This window comes from Dromiciops gliroides, chromosome 2 (assembly GCF_019393635.1).
Source record: "Dromiciops gliroides isolate mDroGli1 chromosome 2, mDroGli1.pri, whole genome shotgun sequence".
In the NCBI taxonomy this organism is placed as follows: Eukaryota; Metazoa; Chordata; class Mammalia; order Microbiotheria; family Microbiotheriidae; genus Dromiciops; species Dromiciops gliroides.
Window position 1 is genome coordinate 460,224,124 of NC_057862.1, and position 15,134 is coordinate 460,239,257.

At 45.3% G+C, this 15,134-nt stretch overlaps 1 protein-coding gene across 2 annotated transcripts in view; it reads left to right on the forward strand.

Annotated features, from left to right (window-relative positions):
* Nucleotides 1-7,910, forward strand: part of KCNB1 (potassium voltage-gated channel subfamily B member 1) — a 135,008-nt gene extending 127,098 nt beyond the window's left edge. For both annotated transcript variants that reach the window (XM_043984334.1, XM_043984335.1), the window contains exon 3: nt 1,226-7,910. In XM_043984334.1, coding sequence (XP_043840269.1) covers nt 1,226-3,280 — 2,055 coding nt within the window. In that variant the 3' untranslated portion in view covers nt 3,281-7,910. The remainder of the gene's footprint in view (nt 1-1,225) is intronic.
* The last annotated feature ends 7,224 nt before the right edge of the window (nt 7,911-15,134 follow it).

The following is a 15,134-nucleotide window of genomic DNA, read 5'->3' on the forward strand; positions in this document are numbered from 1 at the left end:
CTACAGTCACAGGGCTAGTGAGAGTCACGTTAGATTACAAACCAGGGGGCAGCTAGGTCGCGCAGTGGATGGAGCACCAGCCCTGGATTCAGGAGTACCTGAGTTCAGATCCGACCTCAGACACTTAACACTAACTAGCTGTGTGACCCTGGGCAAGTCACGTGGCCCCAATTGCCTCACTAAAAAAATTTAAAAATTTTTTTAAATTAAAAAAAAAAGGGGGCAGCTAGGTGGCACAGTGGATAGAACACTGGCCCTGGATTCAGGAGAACCTGAGTTCAAATCTGGCCTCAGACACTTAACACTTACTAGCTGTGTGACCCTGGGCAAGTCACTGAACCCCAATTGCCCCACAAAAAAAAATTTAATTTAATTTAAAAAAAAAAAAAGATTACAAACCAAACTTCCTGATTCCAAATCCAGAATTCTTTCCCCTATACCACACCTGATTTCTAAAGTGAAAGTAACCTGAAGATTATGAAGTAAGATATAAAGATCTAGTTCCTAGGGATAGGGACTAGGCCTGTGATCTCATTGGTATGAGGAACACCTTGGGTGAGGAAATTTCCTCCATTAACACCAGATGGCACCTTCTCTGAAATTCAGAATCATAAGAGAGATTAAGTGACTTGGCTAGATCATACAGTCAGCATGTGTCAGAAGCAGAACTCTTAGACAAGTCTTCCAGGTCAGCTCTCCGCTATCGAATGGACCATATAGTCTGTGGGGTTTTCTTGGCAAAGATACTGAAGTGGTTTGCCCTTTCTTTCTCTTAACAGTGACTTCCCCAGGGTCACACAGCTAATCCATGTCTGAGGCTGGATTTGAATTCAGGTCTTCCTGACTCGAGGCCCAGCATTCTATCCACTGAGCCATCTAGCTGGCTCCAGCATGAGAGAGAGATAGAGAAACACAGAGAGAGAGAGAGAGACAGAGATAGGAGACCTAAGTTCAAATCTTGCCTTATTCTACTAGCATGGAACACTATGCAAGTCATTTAACTTCTTTCGGACTCAGTTTTTCTTCATCTATAAAATAGGAATAATACCAAATGAGATAACATACGTAAAGCACTTTGCAAGCCTTAAAGTTCTATATGAATTCTAGCTATTCTAATTATATTCTGCAATACCACATTCCCTCTCAAAATAAATATAAAAATATAAAATAATTATCCTGTTACTATTATTATTGTTGACTAAATCCAGCTCTCTTCTCTTCACAGATCCTGGCCATTATCTCCATCATGTTCATTGTCCTCTCTACCATTGCCTTGTCGCTCAATACACTTCCTGAGCTTCAAAGCCTTGATGAGTTTGGACAGAGCACTGATAACCCGCAGCTGGCCCATGTGGAGGCTGTGTGCATCGCCTGGTTCACCATGGAATACCTCCTCCGATTCCTGTCCTCCCCGAAGAAGTGGAAGTTCTTCAAGGGCCCGCTCAATGCTATTGACTTGCTGGCCATCTTGCCCTACTATGTCACCATATTCCTAACCGAGTCCAACAAGAGCGTGCTACAGTTTCAAAACGTGCGCAGGGTCGTGCAAATTTTCCGAATCATGAGAATCCTTAGGATTCTCAAACTTGCCCGGCACTCAACCGGCCTGCAGTCTTTGGGGTTCACCCTCAGGCGGAGCTACAATGAGCTTGGCCTACTCATTCTCTTCCTAGCCATGGGCATCATGATCTTCTCCAGCCTGGTTTTCTTTGCTGAGAAGGATGAGGATGATACCAAGTTCAAGAGCATCCCAGCCTCTTTCTGGTGGGCTACAATCACCATGACTACCGTGGGCTACGGAGACATCTACCCCAAAACCCTCTTGGGTAAAATCGTAGGGGGGTTGTGCTGCATCGCTGGTGTCCTGGTGATCGCTCTTCCCATCCCCATCATCGTCAACAACTTCTCTGAGTTCTACAAGGAGCAGAAGAGACAAGAGAAGGCCATCAAGCGCCGGGAAGCCCTGGAGAGAGCCAAGAGAAATGGCAGCATCGTTTCCATGAACATGAAGGATGCTTTTGCCCGAAGCATAGAAATGATGGACATTGTTGTGGAAAAGAACGGGGAGACCCTTGGGAAGAAAGACAAGGTCCAAGATAACCACTTGTCTCCTAGCAAGTGGAAGTGGACGAAGAGGACTCTGTCTGAAACTAGCTCCAGCAAGTCCTTTGAAACAAAAGAGCAGGGGTCTCCAGAAAAGGCCCGATCGTCCTGTAGCCCCCAGCACCTGAATGTTCAGCAGCTGGAAGACATGTACAACAAAATGGCCAAGACTCAGTCTCAGCCAAACCTTAACACCAAGGAGTCGGCTCAGCAGGGCAAACACCAGGAAGAACTTGAAATGGACAGCGTCCCCGGTCCCGTGGTGCCCCTCCTGCCCACGCGCACAGAAGGGGTGATCGACATGCGCAGCATGTCCAGCATCGATAGTTTCATCAGCTGTGCGACAGACTTTCCGGAATCCAGCAGGTTCTCCCACAGCCCGCTGGCATCCCTCTCTAGCAAGACAAGTGGCCCCGTGGCCCAAGAACTCGGCTGGCGGGGTCCTCCAGACTCGGGGGGGAGTAGGATGTCAGACTCCAACCCGACCCCAGATGGCAGCCAACGCTCCAGCTTCTTCATTGAGAGTCCCAAGAGTTCCATGAAGACGAACAACCCCTTGAAACTTCGGTCGCTGAAAGTCAACTTCATGGAGGGGGGGGACCAAGGCTCGCCGTTACCCATGGGCAGCCTCCTGGGGCTATATTCAGATCCTCTCAGAAGCCGGGGCGGTGCCACCATCACGGGCCTCGAGAGCGCTGTGCTCCCAGATCGGTCTTTGCTGAGCCCGGAGTCCTCCGTCTACACCACGGCAAGCGCCAGGACGCCGCCCAAGTCCCCAGAGAAGCACGCAGCAATAGCATTCAACTTCCACGACGCCAGCATCCATCAATACATCGACGCAGACACCGACGACGAAGGGCAGCTGCTCTACAGTGTGGACTCCAGCCCCCCGAAGAGCCTTCACAGCAACACCAGTCCAAAGTACAGCATCACCAACAGCGGGTTCCTCAGGCAGAGAGACAGTGTGCACAGGACGGACAAGAACCACCAGGAGCTCTCCCCCTGCCCCACCTCGCCCAAGTTTCTAGGGCAGAACTGTGTTTATTCCATGGAAGCATTGACTGGAAAGAATCAGAGAGGTCAAGAAAAGGGCAAACTAGATAATCACATATCCCCAGAGGTCCACGTGCTGCCAGGGGGCGGAGGACAGGGAAGCACAAAGGATCCAAGCATCTGAAAAGCCCTAGGCAGGAGACCCGTTGGCACGTTCCCAGGGATGCTGTCCGCTCCCCCACCACCGAGCTTTTCTGCATGAACTTTACAAATGAAACAAGCCACTTGTTTCTAAATAAAATACAGAATGAAGGATATCCAAGGAAATGCCCAGAGCGGCCCCACAAGCCCTGCTCTGGAAGGATCATACTTCCCAGTCCAGAAAACCACCCATCAGAGTGAGGTTGGCCAGGCTACGGTATCTCCTTGGATCTCTCCTAGCATCCTTCTCTGGAGGGGCTGGGAACGATGTTCACAGAAGTCCACGTTCCCCCCTCCCTCCGACACACTCTCCTCTCCCCACATCCTTGTGCCCCATACCTCCGTCAGGACACTCCAACCTCAAATGCTCCAGCCTTGGATGGGGATGCCTCCATCCCTCCCAGGGAAGAACAGAGCAGGGGACAGGAGCAAACATGGGAAAGGAAGGGATGGGGGGAGGAGAAGCCCAGTCTGGGGCCCTGCATCGCGACCATGGGGCACCCTTGTCCTCTGCCTCCTGGATGGAGACGGTGTTTCAAGGTAGCAGGGGATGCTTACACCATGGAAATGTGAGCACTTGTACAGGCCAAGGTTCTGGCCTGAAAAACTGATTGCAGACCCTTCACCTACTTCAGTATTTCGTAGAAACCTGAGCTTATGTGTTGAGGTCAAAGCAGGGTGAGTTGCACCACTTGTATCTGATTTAAATTGACTCCTTACCTCCTGGGGAGGGGTTGGTAACTCTGACATTTACCCAATGCAATGAACTCGGACACCAATAGAATGTTGTGGGAGAAAACAAGAATATTTTTGGAGACTTAATTAGCATAGAATCAAATGATATGCAAGTGTTAGATATGCAAAAGAAATACTATGATCAGAGACCACGAGTGAGCCACAACGAAACCTAATTGGTTTAAAACAGGAAAAAAAAACTGCGAAATTCAAAAGGAAACCGAGCCCCACTTGCAACACCCAGTTTAGACTCTTCAATACATCCTTCCATGACAGGTTATAGCAACTGTAAAGGGATTAACTTGTTTCTGCGATATTTTCACGCTAAAAAAAAGCAAACAAAATGCTATAAACAAAAAGCACTTTATGGTCTCTCAAAGGTGGGATCTACCAAGGACAGCATAAACATCTAGCACTTTAAAACAAGCACTATATTCATGGGGGCCACCTATTGTGACTGGCAAGGTTGTCATTAAGACATCAGTCAGTGGCCAAGGTGGGTCATGTGACCTGCTTGCTGTTACCACTCTGTGTTGTGTCTATGTCTGTGGGCTCCCCTTCCCCACCCCCATCCCCATGAAGCTAACCTCTTAATCCCCATAAGTCTTCAAAGAAAAGGCTTCTAGCACCCCAATGACAGTGTAGGTGACCTGGGCAATTCATGATCAACCTGTCCAAGGGACACCATGCCTGCACCGCTGAGGAAGACAGTCAAGAGTCTGGAGTCAGGTGTCTCCGTTCCTTTCTTGTAAACTAGTCTTGGGTTTGTTTTCGGTGTAACTGTCTGTACATAATGCTGTCCTCTCATATTAGAGCAGCCTGTACGGACAAGAGCAATAAGTTCACATGTACATCGTCAGTGGTTGTGGTCTGTAACTCCATGGTTGGTTCTTCCGTCCTCAGTCCAATGACTTCTATGCTGCATATACACCTGGCTCTCCTCCCACCTCAGCATGCTGGGGGAGATGAATATACACTGAGTCAGGGTGGGCCCTGGGTGGGCTCTGTCCTTGGCCCCTGTGACAGAGAAAAATAGCAACTGGAAGTATTTGCCAAGGTCTATTCACAGTGCGTGTGCAGCAGATGCAAGTGTACTTAGAGGACTTGCTGCAGAGTATTCCCGGGATCCTTGTGTCAGCCTGGGAGTGTAGACACTTGATGGCAACTATCTATCAAGGAGGCTTTCTCTGGCAAGCCATCTGGGGTGGCCTATCTGCCTGTGGGAGGCAACGGGAGGTAGTCCAACACAACGTCCGCCGTTCTTAGCATCTTCTCTTTGTTTGGGTCGCCATTCATGTCCGTCATCAGCACAAATGTGAAAATTCAGGGAAAAATAGCTTTTTTTACATATATATTATATATATAAAAGTAAATAATAGTGATTTCCAATTGAGAAATTTTTAGAGCTGATGCTAATCTATTATGTTTAAAAAAATGACATTGCATATTTTACATATCAGGAAAGTGAACACATTTAAATATAGCCATATACCAAGGGAACTCACCAACCCTACTTTAAATCGATGCATCTTATTTGCAGGTTATGTTGATAAGAGGTGTCTAGATCAGTAACATGTCATGTTTTGGTTTGGTTTTTAAAACTGAAATCAATTGGTGCAACTCTCCTTGTAACCAAAGGCCCTGTCTGCCTTGTGTGGTCACTTAGGACTCAACCCTTAGCTCGCCTATTTTGTCTCACTTTAAAGTAGCATTTTGAGTCACTTTTGAAGGATGAATTCAGAAGTATCCTTAAAAACCTACCTTTTGTGGCATCAAAGCCCAAACCCTATAGATTTCTTATAGAAACAGAATCACGGAGACCCAGCATATACTATGCTTGAAGGATGTTTTGATTTCTTTTTTTTATTTTTCACTTTTGTGTGTATGTATTATGGGAAATGTAGCTCTTACCGTGTGCCCAGTTCCAAATAAAAACATAATGAATCCAAATTTTTACAAGTGGATGTTATGTGCATGCACATGCAGTCTTGTACATAGGTACACATATGTACATATACACTGGGAAATCTACTTAGGTGTTACTAAACGGTGAGACTCAAATGTCCTTGGTAGAGAAGAGCACTTATTTGGATCCATAGAGTGCTGCCACCCCTCCCCTCTCCACCCTGCCCCAATCCCACAGGTATCTGAAGAAGAAGGCCATTCAAAAGTTCCCATTGTGTTTTTGTCCAGGAGTCAACAAAAAGCAAGTGGAAGAAAAATAGACACATACAAACCCACAGGCAGTGGTTTGTACAGCTATGAATGGAGGTTGGCAGAGAGGGATTAGAGGTGACCCCAGGGTTCCCTTCTCTTTGGGCAATCAATTCAGCAAAACCCGCCTGTCAACTGGATCTCAACAGAGAATAGACCCAAACTTCCACAGCTCCTCCCTAAGAAAGCAAGTAGGGGCAACTTCTATGCTGCCTCGCTACAGTTTAGGGACAACAAAATCCATTTCTTCCCCAAAGGATCAGAACAGATCACATCAATAAGAGCATCTCCATGTCATTCCCATTGCCAATCCCTAACCAATTTGTTGTAACGATGACATATCCCAATGACTAATTCATTTTAATCCACTCATGGATCCCAAACCAACAACTGGATTCTGTGACAAAACTCTGGCCAAGCCAGTCAAATACTGGCCGGTTGGCCACCCCAGTGCCACACTCCAGAGACAAAACTGTGGCCAGTTGTGGGTGGAGTGCTAACCCTGGGAGGAGACGGTTTCTTGAACTTTTAAACTTTGAACAAAGAAGAGTAACAGTACTTCCCGGCAGTAGATTTCTCAGTGCCTTTCTCTCTTAGGAATTTCATCTAAGCACACTTAAAGGGGAAAAGGGACACAAAAGAAGGAGGAAGAAAAAAAGATACATCTATTCCTGTGACTCCCACTTTCCTAGAAGAGTTAGGGAATAAAGAATTCAGAAGAAAAAAAAAAAGATTCCCTTTTGACTGGTGCAGCCCAACCCCTGGGAATCACAGGCGATGCAAACTTCTTTGAACTATCAACACATCCTATGAGTATCTGGTGACTCTAAGCCTTCTCTTCCCTTGCAGCTAATAAGGTACCTGTTTATAAGGAGCAAAACAAAACAGTATTCTCTTCTGTAAAATTGTAATGTACTGTTAATATTTGTATCTATTGTATATTTCTGTCTTGACTGAATTATGGCTGGTACAGTTTCTAATTGATGAACAGGGGGTAATTTAAGACTTAAAACCAACCAGGTTGCTAAAGCCAGGTTCTCTCTCTGCCACCAAGTCTCACATCACATTATCCAAGACATCTAACCAAGAACTTGAGAAAATAACCAAACTCTGGAATCTAGGCCTGGACCAGCAGGACCGCTGTGCTGAAGCACTTTGGTCAATGGCTACAAGTGGCCACACAAGTGGGAGGAGGAGGAGCCACCATCCATAGCCACCCTTCCAGAACTGACCAAGTAGAACCAGAGGTTTCCCTTCTTTAGAAGTTGCATAGCCTCTCAAGTCCTTGTGCTAAGGAAACCAAAACTAACCTCATACAACCACAGAATGTTTTGGGTTACCCTCAGTCAGGGAGAAGATGGCTTTAATTAGTTCCTGAAAAGGTACAAAAGTTGGAATTACCTCGGTGTTTACCTTTGCGCTGGCCCTTTAAGTATCTGATGTATGGAAATGTCACAAGACTTTCGTGCATCTCAGAATAGTCTATTTTTCTGTTCAGATAAAAAATATATATATGTATTTTTAGCAAATTTATAATAGGGAAATTGAGTCAAATTTCTTCTTTTGTATTACAGAATAATATATTAGGAGACTTATTTATGGTCATTTCTATATCTGATTTCTTCTGGTCTTTTTATTTTATTCCTCCCTTCCTTGGTTTTTGTTGCTCCTAGGGGAGTAGGGGTGGGGGGTGGGGGTAGGGAGGGGCACAGAAAATCCCATCCAAAGTTTCGATGTCTGATTCCTTTGTGGAAATGTCTGCCAACTGTCTGGTATTGTCATTTCACATAACCTGTCTCTGTTGTTCCTGTTTAGTGCTCATAAAGCAGGGACCGAAAGCAGAAGAGAGGGAGGAAGAGAAGGAGGGAGAAAGGTGTGATCTGTCAAATGCAATTTACCCAACATGGAAATCTGGAAAGGTTGACCTGACCAGAACTGTCCTTCTAGACATCCTGTATTTACCAAGAATTTTTGGAACCAAAATTCTCTTCCCATTCAAAATTCAATCAATCTTTTATGTTCTAAGATTCCTATTAACTCCAAATTGGCTGTTCTCAGTCAGTCTGAAACCCTATCACCCAGCCCCATGACATTACCAAACAAAATGGAAAGTTATCAATGTTTCCAGACCGAAGGCCTTCCACTAGCCTATTTCTAGAAACATCACCCAAGACCAGCATGCCTCACCCACACCTGGAAAGAGAAACTACTTCCCAGGGTGTACTGTCCAAACTTCCTTTCCTTGAAGGCTGCCCAGATATGTAGCAAAATGGATGGAGAGACGGTATAACTGTGTCTATACAGCCCTCACCTGTCCATATCTTGTGGCCCCCTTGATTTTTCTGCTGAGCTTGTCCAAGGGCACTTCATCTCCCTCAGGGCAGCAAGCTTCTCTCTGTGGAACAATTCAAATCAGAGATCACATTTCCATAGCACTTTATAAGGAACTCTATCCACAATAACCCTAAGAGGCATGTGATTTGAAAATTATTTTCCACAATTTACCAATGAGGAAACTAAGTCTTGGAAAACCAAAGTGACTTGACCACAGTCATAAAGGTATTTGGTAGAAGAACTGAACCCTGGTCTTCTGCCTCTATGCCATAGTGTATCACACTATGTCTTAGTAACAACCAAGGGAGGGGATGGGGAGAGGGTCCTTGGGGGTCAGTCCTTAGGGGCAAAAGCTTTCTCTGGCCCTTCTCTTTTTTGAGAGCATCTCCAGACTATCTGAATTTTCTTACCTGGTTTCTATCAATGGCAATATGTAATACTCTACACTGTACATGGATGTATATATGTAGGGACTGGAACCAAACTGTGAATGGGAAACTGGAATGGAACACATTAATAATTCTGTACCCTAAAAAATAATAATAGTGATAATAATAATAATTCTGGACCCTGAATGGAACAATAGCTAAATTTCAGTTTCCATAGTGAATAGTGAACTGAACCAAAGATCTTTCCCATGCAAATTCTAGTCAACTAGTTCTAAGAGAGCCAAATGCATTGTCTGTTACGATGTGGTAGAAACCAGGAGAACAAAATTCTGCCACCAACTTCCCAGGTTGATTCAAAGTGTGTCTCTTCCCTTCCCTGGGCCTCAGTTTCCTCCTTTGTAAAATGAGGGGATTTGACTCAGTTATCTGTAAGTTTCCTTCCAGCTCTGGTATTCTGTGTTCTAAGGTTGCTTCCAGCTTTGAAATTCTATGTTCTATTCACTAAGGTTCTTTTTCAGCTCTGAAATTTTGTATTCTATGTTTAAAGTTCCCTTCCAGCTCTGACATTCTATGTTCTTGTGTCCTAAGTTCCTTTCCAGCAATGACAATCATCAATTATGTTCTGAGATCCCTCACACTCCGGCATTCTATGTTCCGAGATCCCTTCTAACTCTGACATTTTCTGTTCTAAAATCTCTTCCAGCTCTGACTTCCTTTGAGTCTAAGACTATTGAACCATTACAACACAGAGACATCCAAAACCTTTTCTCGCAGGAATTGAGCCATCCAGCTTTACATACAAATACCTACATAAAGGCTTGGTTTTAGTCCCAGACACTACTTGCTTGAGAAATTTCCCCAAAGCTCCCCAAATACCAGTTTGAACCAGGATTGGTTTTTGGAACAGTCCCATTGTAATATGACTACACACACACACAGTGTCTTCTCCCTTCCAAGGAGGGTAGCCAAAGTTATTAATGGACGGTCAAGGGACTTCCCCTTAGTTGCCTGGAAATGACTTAGAACCAAGCTTTAGAACTTTTCCATTCCAACATCTTTTATTTGGTTCCAAGTTCTGATTCAAAATTGTAGGGTCTTATTTAGGGGGTAGAACTTACATCCTGGGGATTGGTCATACTCTAGTTCATATTTTCAAGCATATGTTCTAGCTGTGTGAGGTATTGTAGGAGACAGGAAAAGATCTTGTTCCCGGCCCTCCCAGAGCTCAAAGCCTCATTAAAGAGACTTGGAATAGTGGGAAGAGGCCTGTATCTGGAGTCAACTGGAGTCAAAAGGTTTGAATCTGACTCCTTCTATTAACACTGTCCAAGAGGCTTGCTGCTTCTGGGCCTCAGTAGAGATGGCCTCTCAAGTCTCTTCCATCTCTCATATTCTGTGTTTAAAGGGACCTTGCACATCTAATACTTCCTCTTATCTTATGTCCCTAGTGGGCAGCTTGAGGATGGAGAGAGGATGAGTCGGGGCACCAGACACCTCTGTTCCTTCCTCCCTTTGGGCTATAGAACATAGCACACCCTCAGGCCCAGATGAGGAAGCTGACGTAGAGTCACTTGTCTAGAATCACAGAGTTAGTAAATCAGAGAGAGCCAGTATTCAAACAGGTTTATTCTGACGCCAGGTCCAGCATCCTTTCCATGTTGTCAGTGCTCTCAGAGCCACTCATGTCTGTATTAGGAACCTACGAGTATCTTTCACCCCGAGGACCCGGCATGTTTGGCAGCACAGGAAAAGAGAATCATTAAAGGGAACACAGGTGGAAGAGAAGTACAGTGTCCCTAGAGTCACTGGGCTTCTTGTTAGAAACCTTAGTACACAGCCCTAGAACTTTCCCAGAAACCCAAAATTTGGCATTGGGTTTCCAGTTGTTACTCAAAGTTCTAAAGGCTTCTTTGGAATGGAGCAGGTAACACTGAAGTCCTTGTAAATATTGGTTCATGAGGAACGAGAGGAAGACCACCCCAAGTTCTAGACACTCATTCCAGAAGGAGTCTCTGCTAACATGAAAATTATCTTCATCATTAACCAGCCTATTCAGAAGGACTCTGAGTTGGGTTAGCAGCAGGGGACCTCTGACCCCAGGTGAATTTGCTCAGCACCAAAACCATGCTGGGAACTCAATGGTGAGCATTCCCCTCCCCCTGCAGCATTCACCAGCCTCCCTCCCCCCTCCCCAGAGTCTGCTTTTCTCATTAGATACTCAAAATATTCTGGGGATCAAACAAATGAAACTTGACCTTAGTTGAGCCAGTGACCACCAGGAAAGGGCACGGAGGATGGGGGTGGTGGACTGTGTCACTCCCTGATGCCCTTGAGCCAAATTATCTGCAGGAGGGCTTTAGCCCAGACTCAAATTGGAGCCAGGGCAATGCAGGACCTTCTAGCAGAGGAACCAGGAGTGGCAGCAACCAGCTGCTGTCGGGGAAGTGAGTGCTCCTTCCAAATCCAGAATCAGAGCTGCACTTACTGGGAGGCCAAAGATGGATTGTCTCAACCTTTCTCTCTGGCCTCCTACTTTATGGGCAAGCACACATACTACACACACCCAGAAGTGCACCCTATCCCCCAAGGGAGAGAGTCTTCAAATAAGGGAAAACCAGCATTTTAAGACTCCCCCCGCCCATCACCCTGTTCTCAAGAGACCCACTGAAGAAAACCGTTAAAATCATGGTTTCACAGATCACAAAGTTCTTTCTTCATGTTGTACATACAAGTAATGAGTTGGAGTCTCCTGGTCCCCATTTTATAGATGAGGAAAAGGAAGGTCAGAGATGAGAATTGGCAGAACTGAGACTCAAACCCAGGACCCCTGTATCCCAGGCTAGTGCTCTTTCTTGTAACTCTTCTTTGCAACCCACCCACCAACCCCCCCCAAAAAAAAACCAAGAGCAAAGGAAAGAGGGAAGCTCTGAGCCCCAAACTGGAAAACCTGTTTGCATGGATGGGAGGCCCAGGCAGGAGCAGGACCCCTAGCTTGTAGGCCAACTGCCCTGTCCCTCCCCATGGAATGAGTGGTCCTTCTTCCCATCCCCTGCTAACACTGCAGCATGAGGCTCTCTCCTCCACTGGGCAAGTGCTCCTCAGCTTCCTATCTCTCCCCTGTGGGCTACTGTGTTACTTTTGCCTCCTAAGCCATCCGATGCCACTCTGACTGGGACAGGGAGTGAGCCACCAACATTAGCCATATTGATGAGAGCATTTGGTGTCTGTTTTCTTTGGGTAACATTCATCTAGTCCTTCTTTGTTCCAAGTTTACTGACCTCTCCAATCATTTCCGTAAAGAGAAAAACAAATGTCACACACACTCACACACAGAGGAAAAGAAACTCGATGTCTTTATATGCATGTAGTGAGATGAAACTGTGATCATTGTGTGACATTCAGATACTGTACTTATTGTCTTGTAAATTGTGTCCAAACGTCTAAGGGTTTTCAAGCAATGGTCCCTTACTGCAATCCGCGGAATTAAATAAAAAGGAATGGAGAAAATGATTTCGATCTCCTTTGCTTTGTTCTTGATGGCACAGAAATTAGCAAGCTTTAAGGCACGGTTTCCCAAATTCCTTTCGCCATGAAACATTTCTGGACTGGAAATATACTGACCAAACCAAGGGCTGGAGATAGGATATCACGGCCCCTCTCATATAAACAGTGGAAGTCCACATAGGTATGGCACTTCAAGGTTTATATGTTATCTCACTGGATCCTCAGAACAACCTGATGAGCTGAGTGATGTTATTATCCCCCACTTCTGAGGCTCAGTACAATGTTATTATCCCCCATTTCATAGACAGGGAAACTGAGGATCAGTACAAGAATATTTATTCAACCTGTCTCACAGGGTTGTGAAGCAAGACCTCAAAACCTTGATGTGAAAAAAAGTACTAAGGGGCAGCTAGGTGGCGCAGTGGATAGAGCACCGGCCCTGGAGTCAGGAGGAACTGAGTTCAAATCCGACCTCAGACACTTAACACTTACTAGCTGTGTGACCCTGGGCAAGTCACTTAACCCCAATTGCCTCACTAAAAAACAAACAAACAAACAAGAGCTGGTGAGATCACCAAGTGAGAGGGTATAAAGAAAGAAAGAGAAAAGGGACCAGGAGAAAACCTTGGGGATATAGCCACAGTGAGTCAGAAAAGAAGTACTAAAATTTTTCTTTATTAGGAAAAAATAAAATATTATTTAAACAAACCTTAATGCACTATTGAAAAGCAATGCTCATAAAGGCCTTTAAGTAACTTGCACAGTCACATGGATAGGAGATCTGGACTCAGACACTGAAGTCCATGGGCTAACCCCTATATGTCATTGCCTCTCATTAAAGAGAGGTCATGGGGGCAGCTAGATGGTGCAGTGGATAGAGCACCGGCCCTGGAGACAGGAGTACCTGAGTTCAAATCCGGCCTCAGACACTTTAACACTTACTAGCTGTGTGACCCTGGGCAAGTCACTTAACCCCAATTGCCTCACTAGAAAGAAAGAAAGAAAGAAAGAAAGAAAGAAAGAAAGAAAGAAAGAAAGAAAGAAAGAAAGAAAGAAAGAAAGAAAAGAGAGGTCATGGAAATTTGGAAGCAAGAGATGAGGGGAGTCTGGGGCATCTTTGGTACATGCACCTATAAGACAAACAGCATTAGGGAAATCCACAATATGAGGGGTGGAAGTATATGTCAGAGACAAGGTGCAGGAAACAGGGCAGGGCCTCTGTTCAGTCAATCAATGCAATTCTAGTACATTTAGATAGTACTTCATGTGTAGCAGGGATGGTCTGGCTTGGTGGATAGAGGGTCAGCCTCAGAGTGAGTTCAGGTGCCACTTGGAGACATCCTGGCTGTGTTCTTCAGGAAGTCACTTCACCTCTAGGTGCTCCAGGCAATTCTCTAAAACTAAGTTGAAAAGAAGGTGCTGAACTGGAGGAGTTTCCTCACAAGAGAGTTCCCTATAGCAGTAAAATCTCAAGTTCTGTCCCTCTTTCTATTCTAACGTTATCATTATGCTGAACCCGTGGTCGAGGTCATCCTGCCCCTCCCCTTGGCATGGTATTTCTTGCCTGATGTTGAAGCTGAGAAATCCCTGTAATGGATAGCCTGCTCTGTGTCTGCCCTGGCTTCCATCGTCCTCTGATTCACTGTGCCATTCAGCCCAGCTGCTTGCAGTCCGTAGGAGGGCAAATGGTCAGTGAGGCCAACCTCCCCCTGAATTGGGTTGGGGATATAACATCAAAAACAATACATTTATTGAAAGGGCTCTTCCATTCATTATCTCCTCTGATTCTCACAATTCCCCATAATAACCTTGTCATATAGTCAGAGCAAAGATAATTTTTCTCATTTTATAGAAGACAAATTGAGGCTCTAAATAGAGATATCATTTGCCCAAAATCATACCAACCAGCAACTGGTGGGGACAGGATTTAAACCCAGATTTCCTGTTTCACTCATGGAAGGCTCTCGGCCTTATACTTCTGAGAAACTGAACAGCCCCAACCTGCACACCTGCTTAACCTGGACCCATGTCCATCTTCCCAAGAGAGACAAAGATGGTTCCAAAATTTAGCCCAGGAATTGTCAACTTTTCTGTGTGTGTGTGTGTGTGTGTGTGAAAGAGAGAGAGAGAAAGAGAGAGAGAGAGAGAGAGAGAGAGAGAGAGAGAGAGAGAGAGAGAGAGAGAGAGAGAGAGAGAGAGAAATGCCTCTGGCAGTCTATGGATCCCTTCTCAGAACAAGGTTTCTATGTGGATACAATAAACTACATCAGGTTAGAAAGGAAATCAATTATATTGAAATAGTTACAAATAGATATTTTAAAACAGAAGTTTCACAGATGCCAGGTTGAGAGCTCTTACTCTGGAGTGAGGCCTGAGAATGTTAAGCAAGGATATACCCTCCCCCCTCCCCACTAGGGTAAGGTTATTTCTCCAAAGCTGGCAAGGTCAAACCCTAGAAGGTCACAGGGGAATGTGTTGGAGCTCTTTCAGCTGCCTACCCTGCCCCCCCCAAAGGTCCTACTGGATTCCTTCATAGACTACCTGATCCCATCCATGGAGGGACAAGATCCATCACCCTCCAGGAAAGACCACCAAGGTGGGGTGCTACTTAGAATCATCGGAGCCTCAAAAGGACAGAAGAGTTCTGGAGTTCTGGATTTT